Genomic DNA, 22,660 nt, shown 5'->3' with positions numbered 1-22,660 from the left:
AAATAAAGGAGTTAGAGGGAATGGAAAAGGAACCCTGAAAAATAAAACGTAGCCCTAAAGAAAATCATGAGAAAATTCTTGAAGCAAAATTATCTTTGCCCTATGATCATCCCTCAGTCAGCTTTATTGTCCCAGTTTGATTGTCTAGTCAATTACTTATTAAGGTATTATTCCATGCATACACTTTCCCAAATCTCACCCAACAATTCTTAATTTGTGAGCTTAATATCAGTAGGTTGTCAGAAAACGAAATATGTCAGTCAGACTCAACAAATCTCATCCCTAGCTGATGTCCATATTTTCAGAAACAAAAATAGAAATTGCCAGAAATGTTCTGCAGCTCTGGCTGCATCTGTGGAGAGAAATCAGAGTTAATGCTTCGGTTCCAGGGACCTTTCCTCAGAGAGGATGGTAGCTAGGAGCTATCATTTCTTCGCTACCACCAGTTTTGAGGGTCATTGGACCTGAAACTTGTTGTTTTTGTTTCTGATTTCTAGCATCCGCAGTTCTTTCGGTCCATATTTTCACATTTTCCAGTAGTGTCAATAGGCAACGATTAGGTGTGGAAAGCATTTCGGATTTTAGTCCTCTCTCCAATTATTGCCCCACTAACTTCTAGCACCACCTTGGATGAAATAAAGTAATGTAGCTCAGATTTAAAATTAAGCCTTGTCCTCTTTGATTTATTTTAGTCTTTTTTTTTCAATTAAGCTGGAAGAGCTATCAAATTCTGTGTGCTCAGTTGCACATTCAACTTTTGTTCATGATGTTCCTTGTGTCTAGTATGCACTGGACTCCCGCATTGTTTCAGAATATTGAACCTTACCACCATACTGTTTATAAGATTAACTGCAGAGATACGAATGGAACTTAAGAGAAGATGAAATAGTCAACAGCACCATTTTTTTCTGTGGGAACATTTCAGTCTGTAAGAGTACACAAAGTGCTTCCAGCCTCAATTTAATGGATATTCTGTTGATGAGAATGTTCTTTATTCTTGTCGCCCAAACCACCATGTAGAATTTAGATACACTGAACTCAGAATGACTTGAAATGAGATTTTTGATTGCTTTTAAGTTTTAACTTGAGGTTTTATGTAATGTTTCTCACCTCTGATTCTAGTATGGTATCCATTTGCAATCAAGTACAGCTTGATGAGAATGTTTTGGGAATTTTGCAACAACAAATGGAAAAATGGAAAGTAAAGAACAACATTCACTCAATGGAATAAAACAAGTTACAGACTGCTTTGTCAGAATAAATAGCCAGCCCTGTGTGGTGAAGCTGTTAAAACAAAGATTTTGTCATGTACCAAGTCATTGGGCATACATTCCGAAAGGAGAAAACAAACCTTTAGTTTCCAGCTCATCACTGCCTTCTCAAGGGCAACTAGGGATGGGCAATAAATACTGGCCCAGCCAGTGGCATCCATGTCCATAACTGAATTTTTTAACAAGTTAATTGCCTAAAGGACACAGAGTTGGAACAAGGTGCCTGGAAATGATCAAGTCAATGTCATCATGGGCATCAAATTCAGCCCAAAGTGTCCAGAGGAAATTCCCATAAGGATAATAAGATAATGCCTGCATGAAATATGTATGCCTTTGAGAAAGAATGCAGTTATGTTAGTGAGTGTATGAGAGTTTGCATGGATAATGATATAATCATTAAGTAGACCATGTCACATATTCATTACTTTTAGCAAAACTATAAATCTGTTAGAGAATATTTGCTTCAGATGTGTGCATGAGAGAGTCTCTGCTGGCAAGAAAAATGTAAATTAAGTCCCCCTGGGATCAGATACTGTTCTTTTGCTGTTTTGTACATAATATTGATTGAACTTTGCATTAAAAGTACTAGTTAGATTATAACCAGTAGTCTTTGGTGGGTGACGAATTGAAAATTCCCTCAAGATGTATGTGATTCCCAAATGCAATGCAAGAAGCTAAAATCCTTTGATTTTGCCAGAGCTTGTAGGTTGACAGTGGGACCAGAAAGATTGAGGAGTGAAAGCAACTTGGTATAATGGTTCATTCAGAAATGCTTTTGAAATGTATTTTTCTATCATCGGCTAAGTACAGTTTTGACTGATGAGCTTTTGTTGACAAAATGAAACTCCTTCCCTACAAATGTTTCATTGATTTCTCCCAACAGCAGCTCCTTGTAAGGCTTTAAGCAATTTATCTGTAAAAGCTCTTTCTTACTTCATTTAGGACCGCCTTTTCTTCGTCATGGAATACGTAAATGGAGGCGATTTAATGTTTCAAATTCAGCGTTCCCGAAAGTTTGATGAAGCTCGCTCGAGGTTTTATGCAGCGGAGGTCACTTCGGCGCTCATGTTCCTTCACCAAAATGGTGTCATCTACAGGTACTTGCTGAAAAGGAACAGCTGGTGTGTTCGTGGTTGGTTTGGCTCAAATGCTTTCATATCTTAGCAACAGGTTTGGGTCAAAGCACACTGCCTTAGTTATCGTACATGTTGAGACATGGGTCTGTGTTGTTGTTTTTTTGTTTGTCATTCACAATGTTTACATTTGAATAGCACCAGAAGCAGCAATCAGATGCGATGCCAAACTCATATTGTGATGCTGTGAGGGCTTTTACAAAATGCTTGGCCTAGGCTAACCTGCCAGTAGAGAGACACAATCGCTTTACTTTCTCTCAACATCCAGTGAAAATTTATAAAAGGCTTTTCATTTCCACCGCCAACCATCCAGCCACCACCACCACCCCCCACCATCTTCAAAAAGAAACATTCTCCCATTTCCTTTGTTTATTTGTGTTGTCCTCTTGTTGACTGAATAGGACAACAGTCACAGGGTCCTTGTTTCTTCTCTCTTGTTCTCAGCATTTAAGGGCAAACTGTGAATCATTCACAGGAAGTTGCTGTTAGTGAAGTGTAAAGAAAAGGCTTTACCAGCCATGTTATTGAGCCAAGAACCCGGTGTTTTACCCCCAGGATAAGCAGAACTCTTAATGCTTTGTGGAGGACTATTTGAAATGAATATCAGTGTAACGTCATATATTCGCACAGATTGTGGTTGATCTAATCCAGAAATCAAAATTCTTTTTAATGAGAAATGAAAGTTGAAGCAAAACATTTTACACTCTAGCTACTTACCCGGTATCTGTCAAGAAAAGACAGAAGAATATTTATGCTGTTCTTAAGGTTTGTGTGACTTCACAAGAGTGCAAAGATTTTGGGTTTGCTAACCCAAGGCGTTACAGTATGTCAACAAGGTACAGAATTACCTGTATCCCAGAGAAACTCTTTTACATTCAGTGAAGAATGGAGCTTTGTTCTGGCTTGGGAATTTGATGCTACTGAACCCAGGAATTCTACACCCAGCAAAATATGTCTATTTTGTCAGAGCATGATTATAAGCTAACACGCTATCTGTCATCTTCCATTTTGCTGGATCCTACAGAGCTTCTCCCAACTCTGGTTAGGGGAAAAAGTATGGGTGAAGCAATAGACTGTTGGAGACTATGACCAGACACACAAATCTTGCACCAATATTGTGAGTTACAGATAAATGGATGGGTTTCTGGAGGCATCGGGGGCTTTGCCTGCTGGTTGCATAGCCAGAGAACAACTATGTCGCCTCCTCTGCAAAGATTTACCATATTAAGTGCCACTTAGGCACTATGAATGGTCTGGGCATGGCAAGATAAAGCTATCAAAGTGCAGTAGGGACCCATTATTCATTGATGCTTCTCGTTAAAACAAAATGCCAAAGTGAAATGCCCATGAAGTGGCAAAAGGTTGCCTTTGCTTGAGCACAGTGGATTAATTACATTTGGGCGCTTCCTGGTCAATGAGGTTGCTAGTCCTCTGGATTGCCTGCCTGTTCTATTTCAGAAGCAAATATCACTACCATCTGCCTGTGAAATCCAGCCTGTGGAGCTAGTTCCTATCTCCAGGCAATGCCCAACGCCTTTAATTGTTATGAAAATTTATGCATGTTAAATTTTATACACATCTGAACAGGTTGATTTAAAAAAAACAATGCTTTCTCTTGTGTTAGTTGTCCATGTCAAATAATTTTCATGCGTATTATTTACCTAATCTAACTATATCATATCTTCTCCAAGTCGTTCCCCAGTGAAATTACATCGTGCCACCTGAAACATACAATTTTTAAGGCTTTTTAGAAAGTATTCTAAATACACCATTCTTTCTAATGCAGAGATATTTGGAACTGTGGATACTGGAGAATCTGAGATAACAAGGTGTAGAGCTGGATGAACACAGCAGGCCAAGCAGCATCATAGGAGCAGGAAAGCTGACATTTCGGGCCTTGACCCTTCTTCAGAAATGGGGGAGGGGAAGGGTGTTCTGAAATAAATAAGGAGAGAGGGGGAGGCGGATAGAAGATGGATACCAGAGAATCTCAGTGGGAGAGAGATCCACTGAGGTTTTTCCGGAAGGAGGAGTGTAACTTCTTCAGGATAGGCATCCTTAGAAGATGCTTCACAGTGGGGTTAAAATTATTTCAGAGGTAGCAGAAACTGCAGATTTTAACCCCACTGCGAAACCTCTTCTACGGATGCCTACCTAAAGAAATTACATTCCTCCTGCCGGAAAAACCTCAGTGGATCTCACTCCCACTGCAATTCTTTCGTATCCATCTTCTATCCGCCTCCCCCTCTCTCCCTATTTATTTCCGAACCCCCTTCCCCTTCCCCATTTCTGAAGAAGGGTCTAGGCCCAAAATGTCAGCCTTCCGGCTCCTATGATGCTGCTTGGCCTGCTGTGTTCATCCAGCTCTACACCTTATTCTTTTTAAAGCGGTGGGATTGTTGTGGATGTATATAATTCCATCTGAATGCAGAAGCTGACTGAGGTCAGGTCTAGTTAGTACTTGTTTAGGTATGTTTATTTACAATATTTTGATCCAGTTCTCAAATATGAACTGGGAAATTGGACTTGTTAGTAACCACATTTTGGGTGGTGTGAGTGCCATTCCTCATTCACTGTGGCGTCTGCATTGCACGCACACATACACACACGCACACACACACACACGACATATGCACACACACACATACAAGACACGCACACAGATACACACACACACACACACACACACACACACAAAACTTCTTGGCATGAGTTGCACCAGACGTCACCTTGGTGCAGATGTTGTTGCAATGCAGAGTAGGCAGATCAATCAGCATTTAAAACTCAGTTAACACCAGCAGAGACACTTTGAAGTTCAGTGCTCAAGCCAAGGCCCTCTGTTCAGTTTGCACAGCTGAGAACACATTCAGAACAGGAAGTACCAATCTCCAACGCTTATTAAGGGGATCATTAACAGCTCACACGTTTGGCCAATTCTGAGTATTGCTACAATTCTACACTTTATAGTGTCGGGGCTTCGAACCCAGAAGATCTGGGTTCAAGTCCCATCCACCTTTGGAGATTTAACAATAACATATCTGAGTAGGCTGATTTATACAAAAACATACAAGTTTGTGATGCTTTCATGGTTGTCTCCAATGCCTACAGGAATTGGTGTAGTAGGTGTAAAATAAATTTTGTGCTGACTTGAAGGCTCTTGTACAAGCCAGTTGTTCTCTGAAGTGGGAACACAAGGTTTTTCTCATGGAATGCAGTGTGATGGAGAATGACCAGTGACTTCCCAAAGCCAGTCCGACTGCTGGAAGAGGGAGGGGAATGAGAGAAGTAAATTAACAAATGGCTTTATCTGCTTGTGGTGTTCAGGTAACAGCTCTCGTACTTGAACCTCAACAAGCATCATTGTTTGAAACACTTAGGTTTCACTGATGGCCAATTCAATGAAGCCTGCCAACAACTATAACCACAACCTGAAAATAGGGAAACGTGGCTGTGAAGTTGCTTGTAACAATAAATGTTACGCATGTGGATTATTTAAAGCTCGAGTCAGAGATGCTAGCAATGCCTCACTGTTTGCCAGCCGCTGTTGCATTAAAGGTCACTGAAGCCCTTTATTCAATGAGAGACAACTTCATTTCATTTTCTCTAGTCAGAAACAAACAAGGAGAGCAAGTACATGGCTTTGCTAGGACTGCATATTTGCCCAAATGCAGGATTGCATGCATATTACCACATGGCCACCATCCCAATCCAGAACTGAAAAGGATTCTACTCCTTTAAAGTACAGGCCTGCACCGTACAGATCAATGTCCAGTATCCTGGCCCTAGTAATGATGTCTTAGTTCTGTAGCATTTCACCATCCCAACTACATTGTAGCTGCTATGGCAGTCCAACAGGATGACAAGGGATATGAATTGATAATCCAGCTGATTACCCTGGTGCATAAACCATGTGCATCTGGGCAGCACGCATACATGCTGCCACATGAAATGGGTCAGAGTAGATCATTGGTGAGCTCAAGCAATAATTAAACTGCCTGGACCGTTTGGGAGTATTCTACAAGAGCTTGGTAGAGTGGGTTTCAAGAATGACACTTGCCTGTTTTATACCACATAGCCTCATGAGTCTTTGCCAACAGCTCTCAAGCAAAAAAAAATCAGGGAGGCGGAATTGGGAGAAGAAAGGGAGGAGAAGGCAGGAGATGAAACATGGCTCAAACATCATTGGTCCCTTTCTCCCCAGCATGAAGAACTAATTTGATTCTGATAACCAGGAACCCAACCCCCAATTCCCCATTTACCGGCAGTCCCATAGCTTTCCTTCCCTCTCTCACTGATCATTATGTTGTCCTCTTGGCATCAGTTGCAGAATTTGAAATCTGAATGAAATGATTTCATTTGCATAGAAATACAAACTAATCACATTTGCGCATTCCCTTAGTGTTTCTACCTGTCCTAATGCTTTGATGCAGTCCCAGCAGCAGCAGTGTGACTGGTGGAAAACTGGTGACTGAATTTCAGTACAGGAGACTGCTAAGTGGACTCAGAGAAAGATGTAAAGCAGCTCAAAGCTTAGAAGATGCAATTTAAGTCTTCACAATCTCAACATGGGCAACCTAGGCTGGTGGGCTGGCAGGCAGCAACAAAGACACAGATAGATTGGCTTGTAGGGGAGGACAGTTTCTAAAATCCTGCCAAAGGACAGCAGGCACATTCTTTATGGAGTCACTGTCATTTCTCCTCAGCAAGACTGGTAATCATTAAAAGGACAGATTGTGAGACTGCTGTGACACACTGCTTTCCCCCTTGAACATCGGTGTCCTCAACCCAATGACAGCAGCCTGCTATTTTATCACTGGAATATAGTCTTTCATGACTTCATTTTGACCTTTAGAAGTAGCACTCAGAGTTTAGCTGAAGATTGCTTGTTGTGTAACAGAAGCTGAGATATCAGCCATTTGAATGAGCCACACAAGTGGGCCCACGAACTTTAACAGCCTTCTCCACTGTTGCTTTGCTTAACGGAGATAGGCTGCAATGTTTGTGCAAAGCTGTTTACCAAATTGTGCTGGACTTCTTCATTTACCATGATATTGATCACAGACTTTCTGGACTACTTCCAAGTGCAGCTTATGTTTTGTTCTCATTAACCATTAATGTTCTTCTGAATGCTGTCCTATAAAAGTCCTCATCATAAAGCAGATTTTGTGATCAATTTCACTCACCAGCAAGCTGAAAACTGTGCTACCCTTCTCACTTGTCCTGGCTGCAGCGCACTAATGTCCAGCTCTCCTCATAGGCAAAGCCCACTTTGAATCATTCACCTAAGTTACCTGCTCTGCCAGTTTCTGGGCTGATATGGGCAATGTAACATCAAGTGACGGGGCTGTGTCTCCATCATCACTGACTTCTTACTATTCCTGCATTCCTTGAGTATCTGAAGGGATAAAACCTTAAGGACGAGATTCTGTTGAGGGATAGGGGAAAGTAGGAGCTGACACTAACACCACCTTCAGTTTGTAAATCAGAAGAGATTGTGGGAAAGGTAGAAATGGGGGGTGAAGAGGAAGATTTAAGTTCGAGAATACATACATCTTCATTGGTTTTGGCCCAGCTGCTGTCCGTGGTCTCAGCAATGTCCCTTCTGGTATTGGCCAGCATTTCCTCCAAGTGAGTGAGAGCATACAGGCAAATGCCTTCACTTTTAGTTAGCTCTTGCTGCTTTCAGATGTTCACAACCTTCTGCAAGAGAGAGGAAAGCATGCTAGTTACTGTGGAACGGTATAGAAGATGATTATGATACAGAAAACCTGGTAGGTCCCAGTTAGAACATAGACCTTGGATAATACAGGAGCAATTCACCTTAGTATCAGTCCCTTGTTGTTTCCTTGTAGCCTCTGCGCATTTGTTCTTTCCATATGATGATCCAATTCCCTTATGAATTTTCAAATGAACCTGCCTTCACTACACTCTCAAGCAATGCATTCCGGATCCTAAGCACTTTTTGCAAAAATAAGTTCTTTTTCATGATACCATTGCCTCTTTTGCCAATTACTTTTAATCTCTCTGGCTGTGCAATGTTCGGATAAAGTGGTTATCATAGTTGTAAAGCTGGAAATGTCAGCCAGCAGTGGGTGTGAGCATTAAAACATTACTTCATATGTGAGAGTGAGGTAAAGTTTATGCAATTTAATTAGGATCCTCATTAATAGAAATTGGTGATCTGTAAGTGGTGGGAATTTTTTCTCCATTTATGAAATATGATATTGCTGACAAAGCCAATTATTACTGTCCATCCTGAATTGTTCTTGAGGTGTTGGTGAACCATTCTCTTGTGGAAACTGCAACTGGTTGGGTGGCGTTAGGTAGGGATTTCCAAGATTTTGAAACAGTAATGATGAAGGAGTGGCAATATATTTTCAAATCCTGATTGTTAGCTTGGATAGGAACTTATAGGTAGTGGTGTTCCCGTCTATGTGCGCTGTTCTTTTAGATGATAAAGGTTTTTATTGTTGCAGTGGTTGTAAGGGGTTAATGCTGAAGTAATCTTCACCTGATCTAATAATGCTGCACAGTCGAGGCAGGCTAGCACAAGGTCCTGATGGAGACCAATATGTCATTCCTGTCTCCTGACAATGTCAAGACCCCACTTGACAGTACTATGGGACAGGCCAAATCCCTGAATGAAGTCTGGTTTGATAGCTCACATTTCTTTAAAAAGAATAGTTCACATGGTGATCAGTCACTGTAGTTGCAGTCTTTGTAATTATGACTAACTAAGCAATGTAATTTGTGCACATTGCTTTCCCACAACAACCTGCATCTTGTTAAGACAAATGGCTGTTTTAGAATTTTCGGAATGGTTTATCAATTGTGGTCTTTCCTTACCACTGCTAACTAGATAAGCATGTTGTAACATATCCAAATATGTGGATTTCATTTGTAAGAAATGAGGATGGCAGCAGTCTACCCCAACCACAAGCTACCAGTGGTAGATACCACAACATAATGGAAAGGCTGCGTGTTTGGAAGGTGCCGTGGTTATTTGACCAGTAGCTGAGTCTAGTGGAGGAATTGGTAGCATATGCTATTTGAATATATGTGTGGTTATTAAATTTCTTTTGGATTTGCATCGAGGTCCTGAAGGCAAATTAATCTATGTGCTTTTCTGACCCCACTTCCTTTTCATCATGTGGATACAGACAAAGTTGCTCCTCCAAGAACTCTAGTACTGCACCAGAAAACCCAGGTTCCACATTCTGACACGCTCAGCCTTTCTTCTCTCTTTATGTTGTCAGATTCAGCTCCCAATGAACTCTTAGCATCTGCTTCAGCCATAACACAACAAAACTTGAAGAGATAATAAAATGTGAGGCTGGATGAACACAGCAGGCCAAGCAGCATCTCAGGAGCACAAAAGCTGACGTTTCGGGCCTAGACCCTTCATCAGAGAGGATGAAGGGTCTAGGCCCGAAACGTCAGCTTTTGTGCTCCTGAGATGCTGCTTGGCCTGCTGTGTTCATCCAGCCTCACATTTTATTATCTTGGAATCTCCAGCATCTGCAGTTCCCATTATCTCTAAAACTTGAAGAGATGTAAGTTTGCTTTTAAGTATTGATCTTTGTCCCCATGTTGATACATGCAACCAATTAAGTATGAGTTTAGTGCTGGCTGCATACAGATATCATGATATTGCATTGGTAGCATCAAGATGTGATGATGCCTGTGCCCACAGATTCATCATCTGTCAGAATCAGTTTGCCTGTTTATCAGGTATTCCAATTTAGCCTTAAGCTTTCTCCATTTCATTCAAAACACGGTAAACAGCATGGGCCCTGAATAGGAACATCCTTTTAATTATGAAATGTTAATTGATGTTCACAAAGTGCTTCTGTCTGCAGGATGCTTCATTATTCCACATTCAGATTTTAGTCCTCCGCAAACTCTGGAAACTCTTTGCTGAATGGGCATCATTATAGACATCTCCGTCTTGCTACTCAGTCAGAAGCCCTTGTGCGAACAGCTGTCTGCCATACCAATTGTTTAAAGCTATTGTAAGCCAAAGCATTGATGGAAAAGACCTTTTAAAAGAAATGGTTTATTTAATTTTATATAGATGCCTTGTTAAATTTGGCAATTCCTTGATTAGTTTAAAAAGAAGTCCTGTCAGCAACGTGTTAACATGTTTTTGGTCAGGTTATTTGTAGGATCTCCTTGATTATACATTCCTTGCTACAAGAATGCAAGCAGGCTGTTCAACCCTTCTAGTCTGTTCCATCATTTAACATGATCATGAATTGATCTGTATCGTAACTCCATCTGGGTTCAGAAGCAAAGGGTTGAATGGTCTCTTTCTGCACAGTAACAATCTGTGTTCCTGTGCAGTCTACCAGTCTTCATTTTATAAGCTGTCATATTGTTGAACTTTTTAATTAACATAACTTAAAGAGCTTTTTTGGACAGAGATTTCTGAATTTCCGTTATACTGTGGATGTCAGAAAGCTTCCTCATGTTATCCTTGAGTGGCCTTTCTCTAATTTTAAGTTTATAGCCTGTTGTTCTGGATCTTCCATCAAAGGAAATAGTTTCTATCTATTTTATCATATCCACAAATTCACCTCTATTGGAGACCTTTGAATCTTCTAGATCCAGGAGGGTACAAGTCTATTTTGTGAAACCTGACCTTGTAATTTCAGCCTTTTAACAATCATTTCTTTCTGGTCAATCTGTTGCATCGTGCCCAAGACCAATATCTACTTCCTGTGTTGTGGGGCCCAGAATTTGATACAGTCTTCCAACTGGGACCTCAGAATTCTATGTAGCACAATTTCCATCCTTTTGTATTCCTGACTTCTGGACACATCACATGAGTGGAAGTTAAAATATTACATGCGCACACTCCTCTATGACTCTGTACACAATTTATGACTCAAACCAAAAGATATTCTGAAACTGGTTCTACATATTTGACTGAATTTATGTTACGGAACTACCCAGTGATGCCAGAGAACCTGCGATTTGCGCCCACTTAGTTACTCAGATGGCTGTGAAAGGTCCAAATTGAAGAGCAATTTAAAGACTATATCACTGCTCTGTACATGTAACCTGACAGTTCAGCTCATCCACAGATTATAATAGTATAATAATTAGTTTAGTATTTCCCTTGACGGCATACAACGTTGATATCAGTCAAATCACCTTGCTACCAGGCTGGGTTTTCATCAGTAGGTGAAGAACAGGAGTACCCTCTAAGCAATGCTCCCTCTCAACTGTTTGGTCCTGAGCCAAGAGTCCCTGTGTTGGTCATGAACGAGTGAACTCTTGAGTTACTGCAGTTATGCAATGTAATTTTGAAGCCCCACACACATTAAACACTCACCCACAGAGCACGCAGAAAAATCAGAGGATATAATGCTCTGACAGTGATGACCCGGTCTCGCAAGCAAAACAATATTCAGCAAAATTTACTTTATAGGACTGAATATCACTAAGATGGCAAGGGAACACCAAACCATATTGGCAATCTTTTAATACTAAAAATCTCCAACATCAGGTAGGTTATTTTTCATAATAGTTCATGATCCAATGAACTCGTGTTAAAAATTCGATGCATAATAAGAATGATTAGAAGAAACTTTTACACGCAGCAATCAATGTTGAGTTGATTACAGCATTTAAAAAGGTAGAACATAAATAGAAGTTGCTGGAATAGATTAGCAGGTGTGTCAGCATCTGTGAAGAAAAATCACAGTTAACATTTCAGGTCCAGTGACTGTTCCTCAGAGGGTAGTGTTGAATTACATAAAAGTCAAGATAAAAAAGAGTTTGAGGAAGTGTCAGGAAATTTAGATTAGTTTGCAGAGAAAATAGAAATATGAAACTAGCTTAGGACAAAAGACGAAATGACGCTACATCAAGTAAGTCCCATGACTTATGTTCTTGACAGCTTTATTCCACTTATTGATGAGGATATCAATGAAATGTGTAGGAAAGCATGCCAGGAACTCTACCTGGCACAACTACAAATAAGATGTCTACCTGGTGAAGATACAATTTAGGATGACCGGCATGCCAGACAGCATAAGCAGCAAGTGATGGAGCTAAGCAATCCCACAGCCGATGGAAAAGATTTAAGCTCTGCCATCCAGCCTTATCAAGTCATGAATGAGGTGAATGATCAAACAACTCACTGGAGAAGCCTGGCATGTTAGTGCAAAAGGTAAGGCTGAAGCTCTTGGAACAGTCTTTAGCAAAAGAAAATCCATCTCAACGTCACAGACACCTGACTTCAGACAACTTGATTCACTCCATTGTGTTATCAAAAAACAGCAGAACGCCCTGGATAATGGAAAAAGCTATAGGCTTTGACAACACTCTAGTTCCAGCACTAACCATGCCCTTAGCCATACTGTTCCAGGATGGCCACAATACAACAATGTGGAATGTTTCCAGTTGTGTCAAATACACAAAAAGCAGGACACACTCAACCTGATCAATTACTACCCCATCGGTCTACTCACAAGCATCAAAGAAATGATGGAAGGAGTCATCACAGTGCTAGCAAGTACTGCAGCTTACTCTAATCTGCAAACTGAAGCCCTGATTGGATTCCACTGGGGTCAGTCAGCTCTTTTTTTTAAAAATTAATTTGTGGGATGTGGGCATCGCTGGCTAACCAGCTTATTCCCTGTCCCTAGTTGCCCCTGAAAAGGTGGTGGTAGCTGCCTTCTTGAGCCACTGCAGTTCACTTGCTGTGGATTGATCCACAATGCTATTAGAGAGGGAATTCCAGGATTTTGACACAGTGATAGTAAAGGAATGGTGATATATTCCCAAGTCAAGATGGTGAGAGGCTTGGAGGGGAACTTGTAGGTGACTGTGTTCCCATGTATCTGCTGCCCTTGTTCTTCTAGATGGAAATAGTTGTGGGTTTGGAAGGAGGATTGTTTGAGGATTTTTGGTGACTTTCTGCAGTGCATCTTGTACATAGTACACACTGCTGCTCCTGAGTGTCGGTGGTGGAGGGAGTGAATGCTTGTGGATGTAGTGCCAATCAAGCGAGCTGCTTTTGTCCTGGATGCTGTCAAGCTCCTTGAGTGCTGTTGGGGCTGCACTTATTCAGACAAGTAGGGGATATTCCATCACAATCCTGACTTGTGCCTTGCAGATGATGGACAGGCTTTGGGGAGTCAGGAGGTGACTTTTTTGCTGCAGTATTCCTAGCCTCTTACCTGCTCTTGTAGCCACTGTGTTCACATGGCAAGTTCAGTTGAGTTTCTAGTCAGGATATTGATAGTCGGGGATTCAGTGATGGGAACACCATTGAATGTCAAGAGATGGTGGTTAGAATGTCTCTTATTGGCAATGGTCATAGCCTGGCATTTGTGTGGTGCGAACATTATATGCCACTTGACCACTCAAGCCTGGATATTTTACAGATCTTGATACATTTGAACACGGACTTCTTCAGTATCAGAGGAGTCATGAATGGTGCTGGAAATTATACAATCATCAACAAACATCCCCACTTCTGACCTTATGATGGAGGGAAAGTCATTGAAGAAACAGCTGAAAATGGTTGGGCTTAGGAAACTACCCGAAAGAACACTTGCAGAAATGCCCTGGAGCCGAGATGACTGACCTCCAACACCACAACAATCTTCCTATGTGCCAGATATGCCCCCAACCAGTGGAGATATTCCCCATTCCCACTGATTCGGTTATTGCTAAAGCTCATTGCCATGACACTTGGTACAATGCAACCTTGATGTCAAAAAAAGTCACTCTCACCTCACTTCTAGAGCTCAGTTTTCTTTTGTCCATGTTTGAACTAAGGTTGAAATGAGCCCTCATCTCTATTGGTCCCCATCATTGCAGATATCAGTCTTCAGCCAATTCAATTCACTCCACATGATATAAAGAAATGGTTGGACGCACTGGATACTGCCCTGACAACACTCTGGCAATATTACTGAGGATTTGTGCTCCAGAAGTTGCCACTCCCCTAACCAAGCTCTTCCAGTCAAAACATCATCAAAACAGTGTAACTGGTTACTTATCTCACTTTTCATCTACAGCACCTTGTTATATTTAATCACAGTAGCTGCACTTCAAAAGTGACTGAGATAGCAAGGTGTAGAGCTGGATGAACACAGCAGACCAAGCATCACCATTGAAGCAGGAAAGCTGATGTTTCAGGCCTAGACCCTTTTTCAGAAAAAAAATTTTTCTGAAGCTTTCCTGCTCCTCTGATGCTGCTTGGCCTGCTGTGTTCATCCACCTCTACACCATGTTATCTCAGATTTTCCAGCATCTGCTGTTCCTACTACCCCTTCAAAAGTGACTATTTAGTTGTAAAGCATCTCAGATTATCCAGGGAACTTGAAAAGCATTGTGTCAGTTTTGTAAAGTTTTAAAATTTGTAGGAATCCCATTATTTTCAGATAAATATTCTATAAGAGTAAAATGTTTGCCATGTATTACTTGACAAAGCTTTATGTAGTAAAGTTAACATTAAAAATAAATGATCAGGTGGATGGAAGAACACGAGGCACAGTTTGTTCTAATATCAAGATCTTTAATGTTTACAATGATGTATAGAAATGTACTGAAGTACACTGGTGCACATGAAAAACAAATGTTCTGAGGTAAACAGGACTGATGAAAAACAGATGCACAAAAGCAACATGTTAGCCAGGGTGTAGTGTAAGCCAGTCTAATTTTCAAGTTTTCAAAATTATAACACGCAGCAGTATGAACTAGGAAGTGTTTCCGCAGCTAATCAAGTCTACACATTCCACAGACCAGCTATAGCTATAAACTTTGCTGCTAACATTTAACAACCTGAGAAGATTCCCCTCTGTCTAATATATATACACAACAACATGAATGTTCAAAGACTTCCATGTAAACATGTGAAGTACTCTTTGATTCATAGACAACACAGTGTGGAGCTGGAGGAACACAGCAGGTTAGGCAGCATCAGAGGAGCAGGAAAGTTGCCGTTTTGGGTCGGGACTCTTCTAAAGATATTATTCTAATATGTTCTACCTAATATCAAGGCCTTAAGTATTTTAATTAAAAATGGAGCAGTCATGATCCATGATTGATTGAAAAGAGGTTTAGAATAGCCTGACTATTTTCAGTATGAACAAGTCATCTAATCTAGATATCAGGTTGGCAAAGTAAGTTGACAGGGGTGTGTCACAAATGTTGGAAAGAGCACAAATGTTGCCACAGTTTTCCAGTGCCTCCACGTATGGTGAAGGTATGAGGGGATTGAAGAATGGCAAATCATTCAGGTATAAGGAAAAGGATATAAAGAAATTCCGAGGAACAACAAGTTAAATTAAACATCAAAATAAAAATTTAACGTCAGTGGAGGGTAAAGTTTGAAACAATAATTAAGGAAAGTATCAGTACGATTGTGAGAAGTTTAAGTTTATTGAGGAGAGCCAGCATGGTTTGTTAAAGGCAGAACATGTTTGAATAATATCTTATTGACACTTTTGGTTAAAGAAGAGAATGTTGTTGAAGAGAATGACATGAATATTGTTTATATGAATATTAAGAAAGCATTTGATGAAATTTACATGAAAGCTCGTTAGCAAATTGAGGGATATGGAATGTAGCTTCACTGTTAGTTCAGATGGAAAAAATGGCTAAGGACATGACTTTTGAGAAAATAGTTCACAAGTACATCCCATGTTGAGCTTCATAAGTCTAGGTAAGTACAAAAGTTATGGGGAACCATCAAAAGGCTCTGGGTAGGCCACAATTATGACCTTTACATCTGGTTCTGATCATCAGACTTTACAAAGAATTTGAGATTCTCTGAGAGTTTGCAGAGAAGATTACCAAAATGACTCCAGTGGAAAGGGACTGTAGGTCAAGTTTGAGAAGCTGGGGTTGTTCTCCTTGAATCAAAGGACATTAACAGAACTTTCATGGAGGTTCATAAAATTATGGTAGGTTTTAGATAAAGTGTTCAATGAAAACCTGACCCCATCAGCTAACAGTATAAGGCCTAGGGGCATAATTCAATGTTCTAGGCAGGCGATGGATGCATATGTGAAGAAAAAGTTTTATACAGCTCCTGGATGATCACCTGGAACTTACTACCTATAAGGTTGGAAGAGACAAAGACTGTCAATGATTACCAAAGTACTTTGAATGAGCTCAGTAGATATATTTGTTCTAATTTTCCAAAATTTCCTCAATTCTAGAAAGATACTAGCAGATTGAGAAATGACAAATTTAACATTGCCTATTCAAGAAAGGAGGGAGACAGAATTCAGGAACTTGTCATTAGGAAACTGCTTGAATCCATTATATGGAGGTGGTGATAATGCTGGGACATTTTGAAAATCAGAATGCAATCAGGCAGAGTCACTGTAGCTTTATGAAAGGAAAGTGGTGTTAACAAACTTCTTAAGAGTCCTTTGAGAATATATTGGACAAGGTGGATGAATGAAAACAAGTAAATATAGTGTCCTTGGATTTCCAAAAGCTATTTGATATGGTGCCACATAAAAGGTTATTATATGAGATAAAAGCTCATGTGTTGGGTATTATCGGATTAGCATGGATGGAGGATTGGTTAACCACAGAAAACAGATTTCGGGGGGTGGTGAAGGAGTCATTTTCAAATTGACAGTAACTAGTATAAGTGCTGCAGGGCTCAGTGCTGGAACCACAACTTTTTAAAATCTACAAACAGTCCATAGGAGCCTTGAAATTAAATAGTTTGAAAATTCCTTCCTACAAATGATACAGGCAGTGTAAGTCAGACTGAGATATTAAGATATGTGCATGCAACATTTTACAACCAGCATTAATTTGTTCTTTAGATGGAATTTGCCTTATTTTGCTTGGATGATTCTGCCTTTGATCTTTAAGCTTCTTTAATATCTTATCACAAGGATTTATGTCTCATTGGTAAAATGTTCTGTACTCAGAAAGGGAGAAGAGAAAAGCACACACTACTTGTCACTGCTTTGTGAGCAACGCTGGTAGAAATCTTTGCTTTTCATCTCATCTCATTTAACTTTATTTGACCTTTTCCCAGTGCTTAGAATGCTGATGTGCAACAGGGAGAAAAAAAAATTGTTTGAAAAACTCAACAGTAAACTGTTGTTGTTCTTCATCACATATTCTCACAAGCATGTTATGGCTTGCAGAGAGATCGGTTAAGAAAATATAATACTGAACTCATTGTGCTGTGAATAAAATCCAAACAGCCATTACAGCAAAACCTTTCTCTTTTGCTGCTCTCATTAACCTCAGGCTACTTTCACTGCTACAGTCTAGAACTGATTTAGATTCAGTTCAGACTTAATATGCCAACTGTTCATGTTTGGTATGAACTTTTCCATGTTATAGGGACAGGATATGCTCATTTTCAAGGATAGAAATCAATATTGTGTGGTCTGCTCCTCTTTATCTCTTCCCATTCCCACTTCAGAGCTCCAACATTTCCTGCTCCTCTGAAGCTGCCTGGCCTCCTGTGTTCCTCCACCTCCACACTGTGTTGTCTCTGGCTCCAGCATATACAATTCTTGCTATCTCTACATTCCTTCACTGTTGTGACTGACTGAACATGTAGGAGAGAAGTTTCACAAGATTAGGAAATCTATTCACTATTGAGCAGTCCTGGGAAAAGGAGGTGAGATTTTGGGAGTGACACCTGAGGGAATTGAGGATGGACCTGGGAGTATTACTGTGCAGAGGCAGAGAAGAAAATGACAGAGGAGGGCAGGGGAGAGGACCAGAGAGTGGCTGGGAGAGAAATTCATTCACCAGGTGGTGCTATGAAGCGTGAGGACTAGCACCATCACAGGTTACTATCAGTACAGTCTTCAATAACATTGATGGAGAAGCCTTGCTGGTGCACATGGAGCAGCACATAGCTCTGCCTGCCCTTGGGGATGAGAGAGGGGTTTAGATTGCCATAATTAATCTGCAGAGCTTGGTTTGGAGGGGTTCTGAGCTTGGTAATACGGAGTTTGAAAGCTCACATCATTATTTGCAACATGGGTCCAAGAATTTGCAAAATCACAAGACCCATTACAAATGAGGGTGGATTTCGATTCATCCACCCAGAAAGATGTTAAAGTCGCTCTATTTCAGTATCTAATTATTTTTTGGAACAGTTCCTGAGTTTTATTATATGTTGTATTATATATATTGCCACTTTCAATCCCCCTCTCCTCCACTGAGAAACTAGGTGGTGCAAATTCCTGACTTGAATGTATGTCATGACCATCATGCAACTGCGTCTTGACCACAATAACTCTGTGTCACCATCCTTCTCGACATTGGCAAACCACCAGCCTCACCATTATTGTTGTGTTTAACTCGGACCAACTCACATACCACTTCACCCTTTCAATACTTAGGTGGTTAGGGACACCTTGTGCGTTTCTGCTGGACTGCGTTGCATCTGCACAAGAAACATCTCACTGCTCTTCACTTGTTTTCTGAGCACTCATTCACTTTGTGCTTACTTGGAAGATGCCAGCCTCAATATACTGCTTTGTTAGCAGACAAGATCTTTAGTGTTCAGCTACAGGTTGCCAGACTCTGCTAACTTGCATGTATTTTAACACGGAGGGAGAGGCAAGTTCCATCTAATGCTGTGGAGCTCTAGGTCAAGGGGTGGACATGCCATTGTGCAGCTTTGTGATATATCAGCATTGTAGCTGAAGGAAGTGCCAACAGTTTTCCTGCGTGAGATGACAAGAGACTCCAGTCACTCAAAGGGCTTATCTGATTAAACCACAGGGGATTGGCCACAGTCAATCCAGGATTTTATCTTCGTCAAGCCTGGGGATTTCTGTCCTTGCTGTTAGGGAATTGGGCCATGGTCAGGTCTGCAGATCAAATGCAATCAATCTCGCAATTACACATAGGCCAGGCTGGGTGCTGTGGAGGCAGGTTTTCACAGTACTTCTGATATCGATATGGGAAAGGTGGAGGGCCAACGAGGCCATGGGGATTCCAACAATATGGAAGGGAACATACAGAATGGGGGAAATTTCTGTGTCCTAGACCGAGCCCAGAAGTCACTTATCTGCTTTTCATCAATAGGTGCTCATTCATTGTCCAAGAATGCACATTACAAAATAATGGCCTCAGTCATGACCATTACACTATGAGTGCTAACTGCCACCTTGGCATGTAAGCTAAGCCACAAGACATTTAAAGGTAGAACACAATTCCCAGCCAGCATTGGAAGGCAATGCTTTGCAGCTATCAGATTCACTCAGTGAATTGTAAGAATGCAAGGATATGGCTAATGGCACCTATGAAACCCATTTCCAGGATGAATGAGCTGGGTTTGGACTTTGTGTAATTGTTTATGGTTTTGTTGTAAATCTGGCAAGCAGCCCCTATTTAGTGCAAAGGACATGTAGTCCTTGTTATTTTTACAGTCCTTGACTTTTTGTGGCACTGAACAAATGTCTTCTTATCCATCTGATTATATACTTGGTGTCTTCATAGGCTCTCACATTCAAATATCTGCAAATTGCATATCCAACTGTCCATTAGGGTAAAAAAAAGCAGTCCGTGAGACAATGTACTAACAATGTCATGAGGGGTGATGGATAGAGAGAGAGGCCACAAAGGTTAGATTAGCTCTTCAGGCTTCAGTCAACCTGTCATATCTGAGTGTTGTGCGGTGAAGTCTGTCATGATAGGCAGCAAGTCAAGAGGAATCCTGAAGGATTTCCCTCAGACCCTTCCAACACCAGTAACCCTTCAATGTTTCAGAGTATAAAACAGCTGCTAAGTTCCCGGGAAATGTTTGATTATCCAGTAGGCCAGTGCTGAACCTGCAAGAGGTTGTGCTTTGGTTGACTTCTCTCAGCAGGCCATTACGCTTTGAAGCAGGGTGGACCTTTCAGCTGCCCATTGTATATCTTCCAGCTTGAATGGCAATATGTTTCTGTGAAAAGCTGAAAGGTTGCATGAAACTTTTCCCACCAGAAGTCTGTGGAATCATAATATTAAAACAAGGAAATGTGGATGCTGGGAATCTAAAACAGAATCTGAAGAAGGGCCGCTGGACTCATAACATTAACTGTGCTTTCTCTACTCAATCCTGTCAGGATCACAGATCCTGTCAGACCTGCTGAGCTCCTCCAGCAGTTTTTGTTTCTGTGTCTCTGGAATCATCATTGTTTCTGTACAGTCACTCATGATGTGGGTAGCATTGTGGAATGATGTGTGCATTGCAGATTTTAGCATCACCTCTGCATATTGTGTTTCACCTCAGTGAAGATTATACTTGAACAGACACTTTAACAATGCATATGAACCTATATTTACTAAAGATTGACTTGTGTCTCCGATGTGTCCTCTCTAAGGCATTTGGTGATGGGCAGTAAATGCTGGCTAGCTAGCCAGCAACTTCCATGTTCTATGAATGAATTTTTTAAAAAAAATGCCTGCCCACATACAGGCTGACCCATCTCAGTTTGACCTGATGCAGGCTTTGGGGTAACACGAAGATGGAGATGGAAAGACCAGGCGCCTTTACACTGTCCTGAGAAAAAGCGCCTTGTGTTGCTGTCTGTTGCGTCGTTTCTGTATGGGTGCCTACTGGAACTGCGCTGTTTCCCTGAAAAGAAAGGGCACATGGAGTGACGTTGCTTCTCACATCGCCATTCGTGGTGGGCACCTATGACAAAAGTGATGGAGTACAAGTCTATGTGCATATCTGGCAGACATAAAATGTGCTGGATCTGGCTGTCCATGACAGTTACTACCCTGTCAATGGAGACAGCCTGAAACAGGCATCCATATATCATCAATATCATATATATCATATATAATACTTCTGATGAACTCCAGTGCTTCAGATCCAGTGCATCTAACAAACCTGCCAGCTGTCCCTCCGACAATCTATACAATACGGGTCTGTGGGTCAGTTAGCACAGATGGCTGAATAATTAGTTTGCAGTGTGCAGTGATATTGACAACATGGGTTCAATTCCTACACTGGCTAAGGTTACCATGAAGGAACTTCCTTCTCAACCTCTCCCCATGCCTGAGGTATGGTGACTGTCAAGTAAAACCACCACCAGTCTCTAATGAGGGGGCGATCTGATGGGACTGCAGTGACTTTATTTTAGATGGAGTTGAAGTAAAATGATATAAACTGTAAATGTTTTATCTGTTTTTTTTCTTTGTTTGAATACAGTCAGCATGTTAGATGTTTTTTCAATTTGTTATCTTATCAAAGCCCAGTAATACTTTGTCAGTACATCACAGATCACTTCCCTAGTTTTTTTCTCTTTTCAGCACTCTGGAATAAACCCCATTTTTCCATGAGGATTGATGTATTTTGAGGCTATTTATCATGTGTTCCATCTAATGCATAGTAGAGATAATTTTGCTCAGGTTATCTTTTTGAAGGAAAGCATATCATTCATATCTCCCCTGTAAATAAGTGAAAAACATATTCGGAAGCTTGTTTGCACCTTTTACCATTTTCACTTGTTCTTAATAACATTTTCTTGTCATAATGTTGAAAGATTTCTTCCCGTTGTATTTAGCAATACCAATTACATCTTTTCCCAGGATCCTCTTTCCTTTCTAATTACTTACGTAGCATAAATAAAAATGAAAGACCTGCGGATACTGTAAGCCAGGAAGGATCTGAGGAGGCGTCACTAGATCCGAAATGTGAACTCTGTTTTTTGCTTTCTCAGATGCTGGTAGACCTGCTGAGCTTTTCCAGCAACTTCTGTTTTGTTTACTTATGTAACATGTACTTTTCATATTTTATCCCAGTGAACCCATTCTCTTTATTCATCACAGGAATTATTGAGGCCCTTTCAACCTTTCATTTTCCTTTATCATAATCCAATTTCACTAATCCAATGCCTGGCCCATCCCAGCAGTGCTTTCAGAACTGCTGCTCAAGATGATAGCCACAACCACATTTTACTCTGCCTGATAGTGTGTGGCGTTTGATCCACTTCACTGCTCCTTATACCATATCACTACTGCATCTTAATCCTCAATGGCCACAACCAGATCAGCTGCTAAGACTCCAGTGTCCTGGAATTTACTTTTAAATCAATGTTTCTGCTCAAAAAAATCGTCATAGATATATATGATTAAATACTTGCTGGCCAGCAATAACACTAGAACATGAGCAATACCACATCAATGAGTGAGCAATTCAAAATGTGTTTTGACTTGAAAGAGGAAGCCTCCAGGTGCCTGAAGTTTCTCATGAAATTCATTGCGCACTTTTGGAGAAGAGGCATTTAGTGATCATGTAAAGGA

At 40.7% G+C, this 22,660-nt stretch overlaps 1 protein-coding gene across 2 annotated transcripts in view; it reads left to right on the top strand.

Annotated features, from left to right (window-relative positions):
* LOC125454665 (protein kinase C epsilon type) overlaps positions 1 to 22,660 on the top strand; it is a 556,093-nt gene that overhangs the window by 447,852 nt on the left and 85,581 nt on the right. For both annotated transcript variants that reach the window (XM_048535674.2, XM_059648613.1), the window contains one exon: positions 2,214 to 2,368. In XM_048535674.2, coding sequence (XP_048391631.1) covers positions 2,214 to 2,368 — 155 coding nt within the window. The remainder of the gene's footprint in view (positions 1 to 2,213; positions 2,369 to 22,660) is intronic.

The sequence above is a fragment of the Stegostoma tigrinum genome, chromosome 9 (genome assembly GCF_030684315.1).
Source record: "Stegostoma tigrinum isolate sSteTig4 chromosome 9, sSteTig4.hap1, whole genome shotgun sequence".
NCBI lineage: Eukaryota > Metazoa > Chordata > Chondrichthyes > Orectolobiformes > Stegostomatidae > Stegostoma > Stegostoma tigrinum.
Note: the sequence above shows the minus strand (reverse complement) of the source record. Positions and strands in the feature narration are given on the sequence as shown.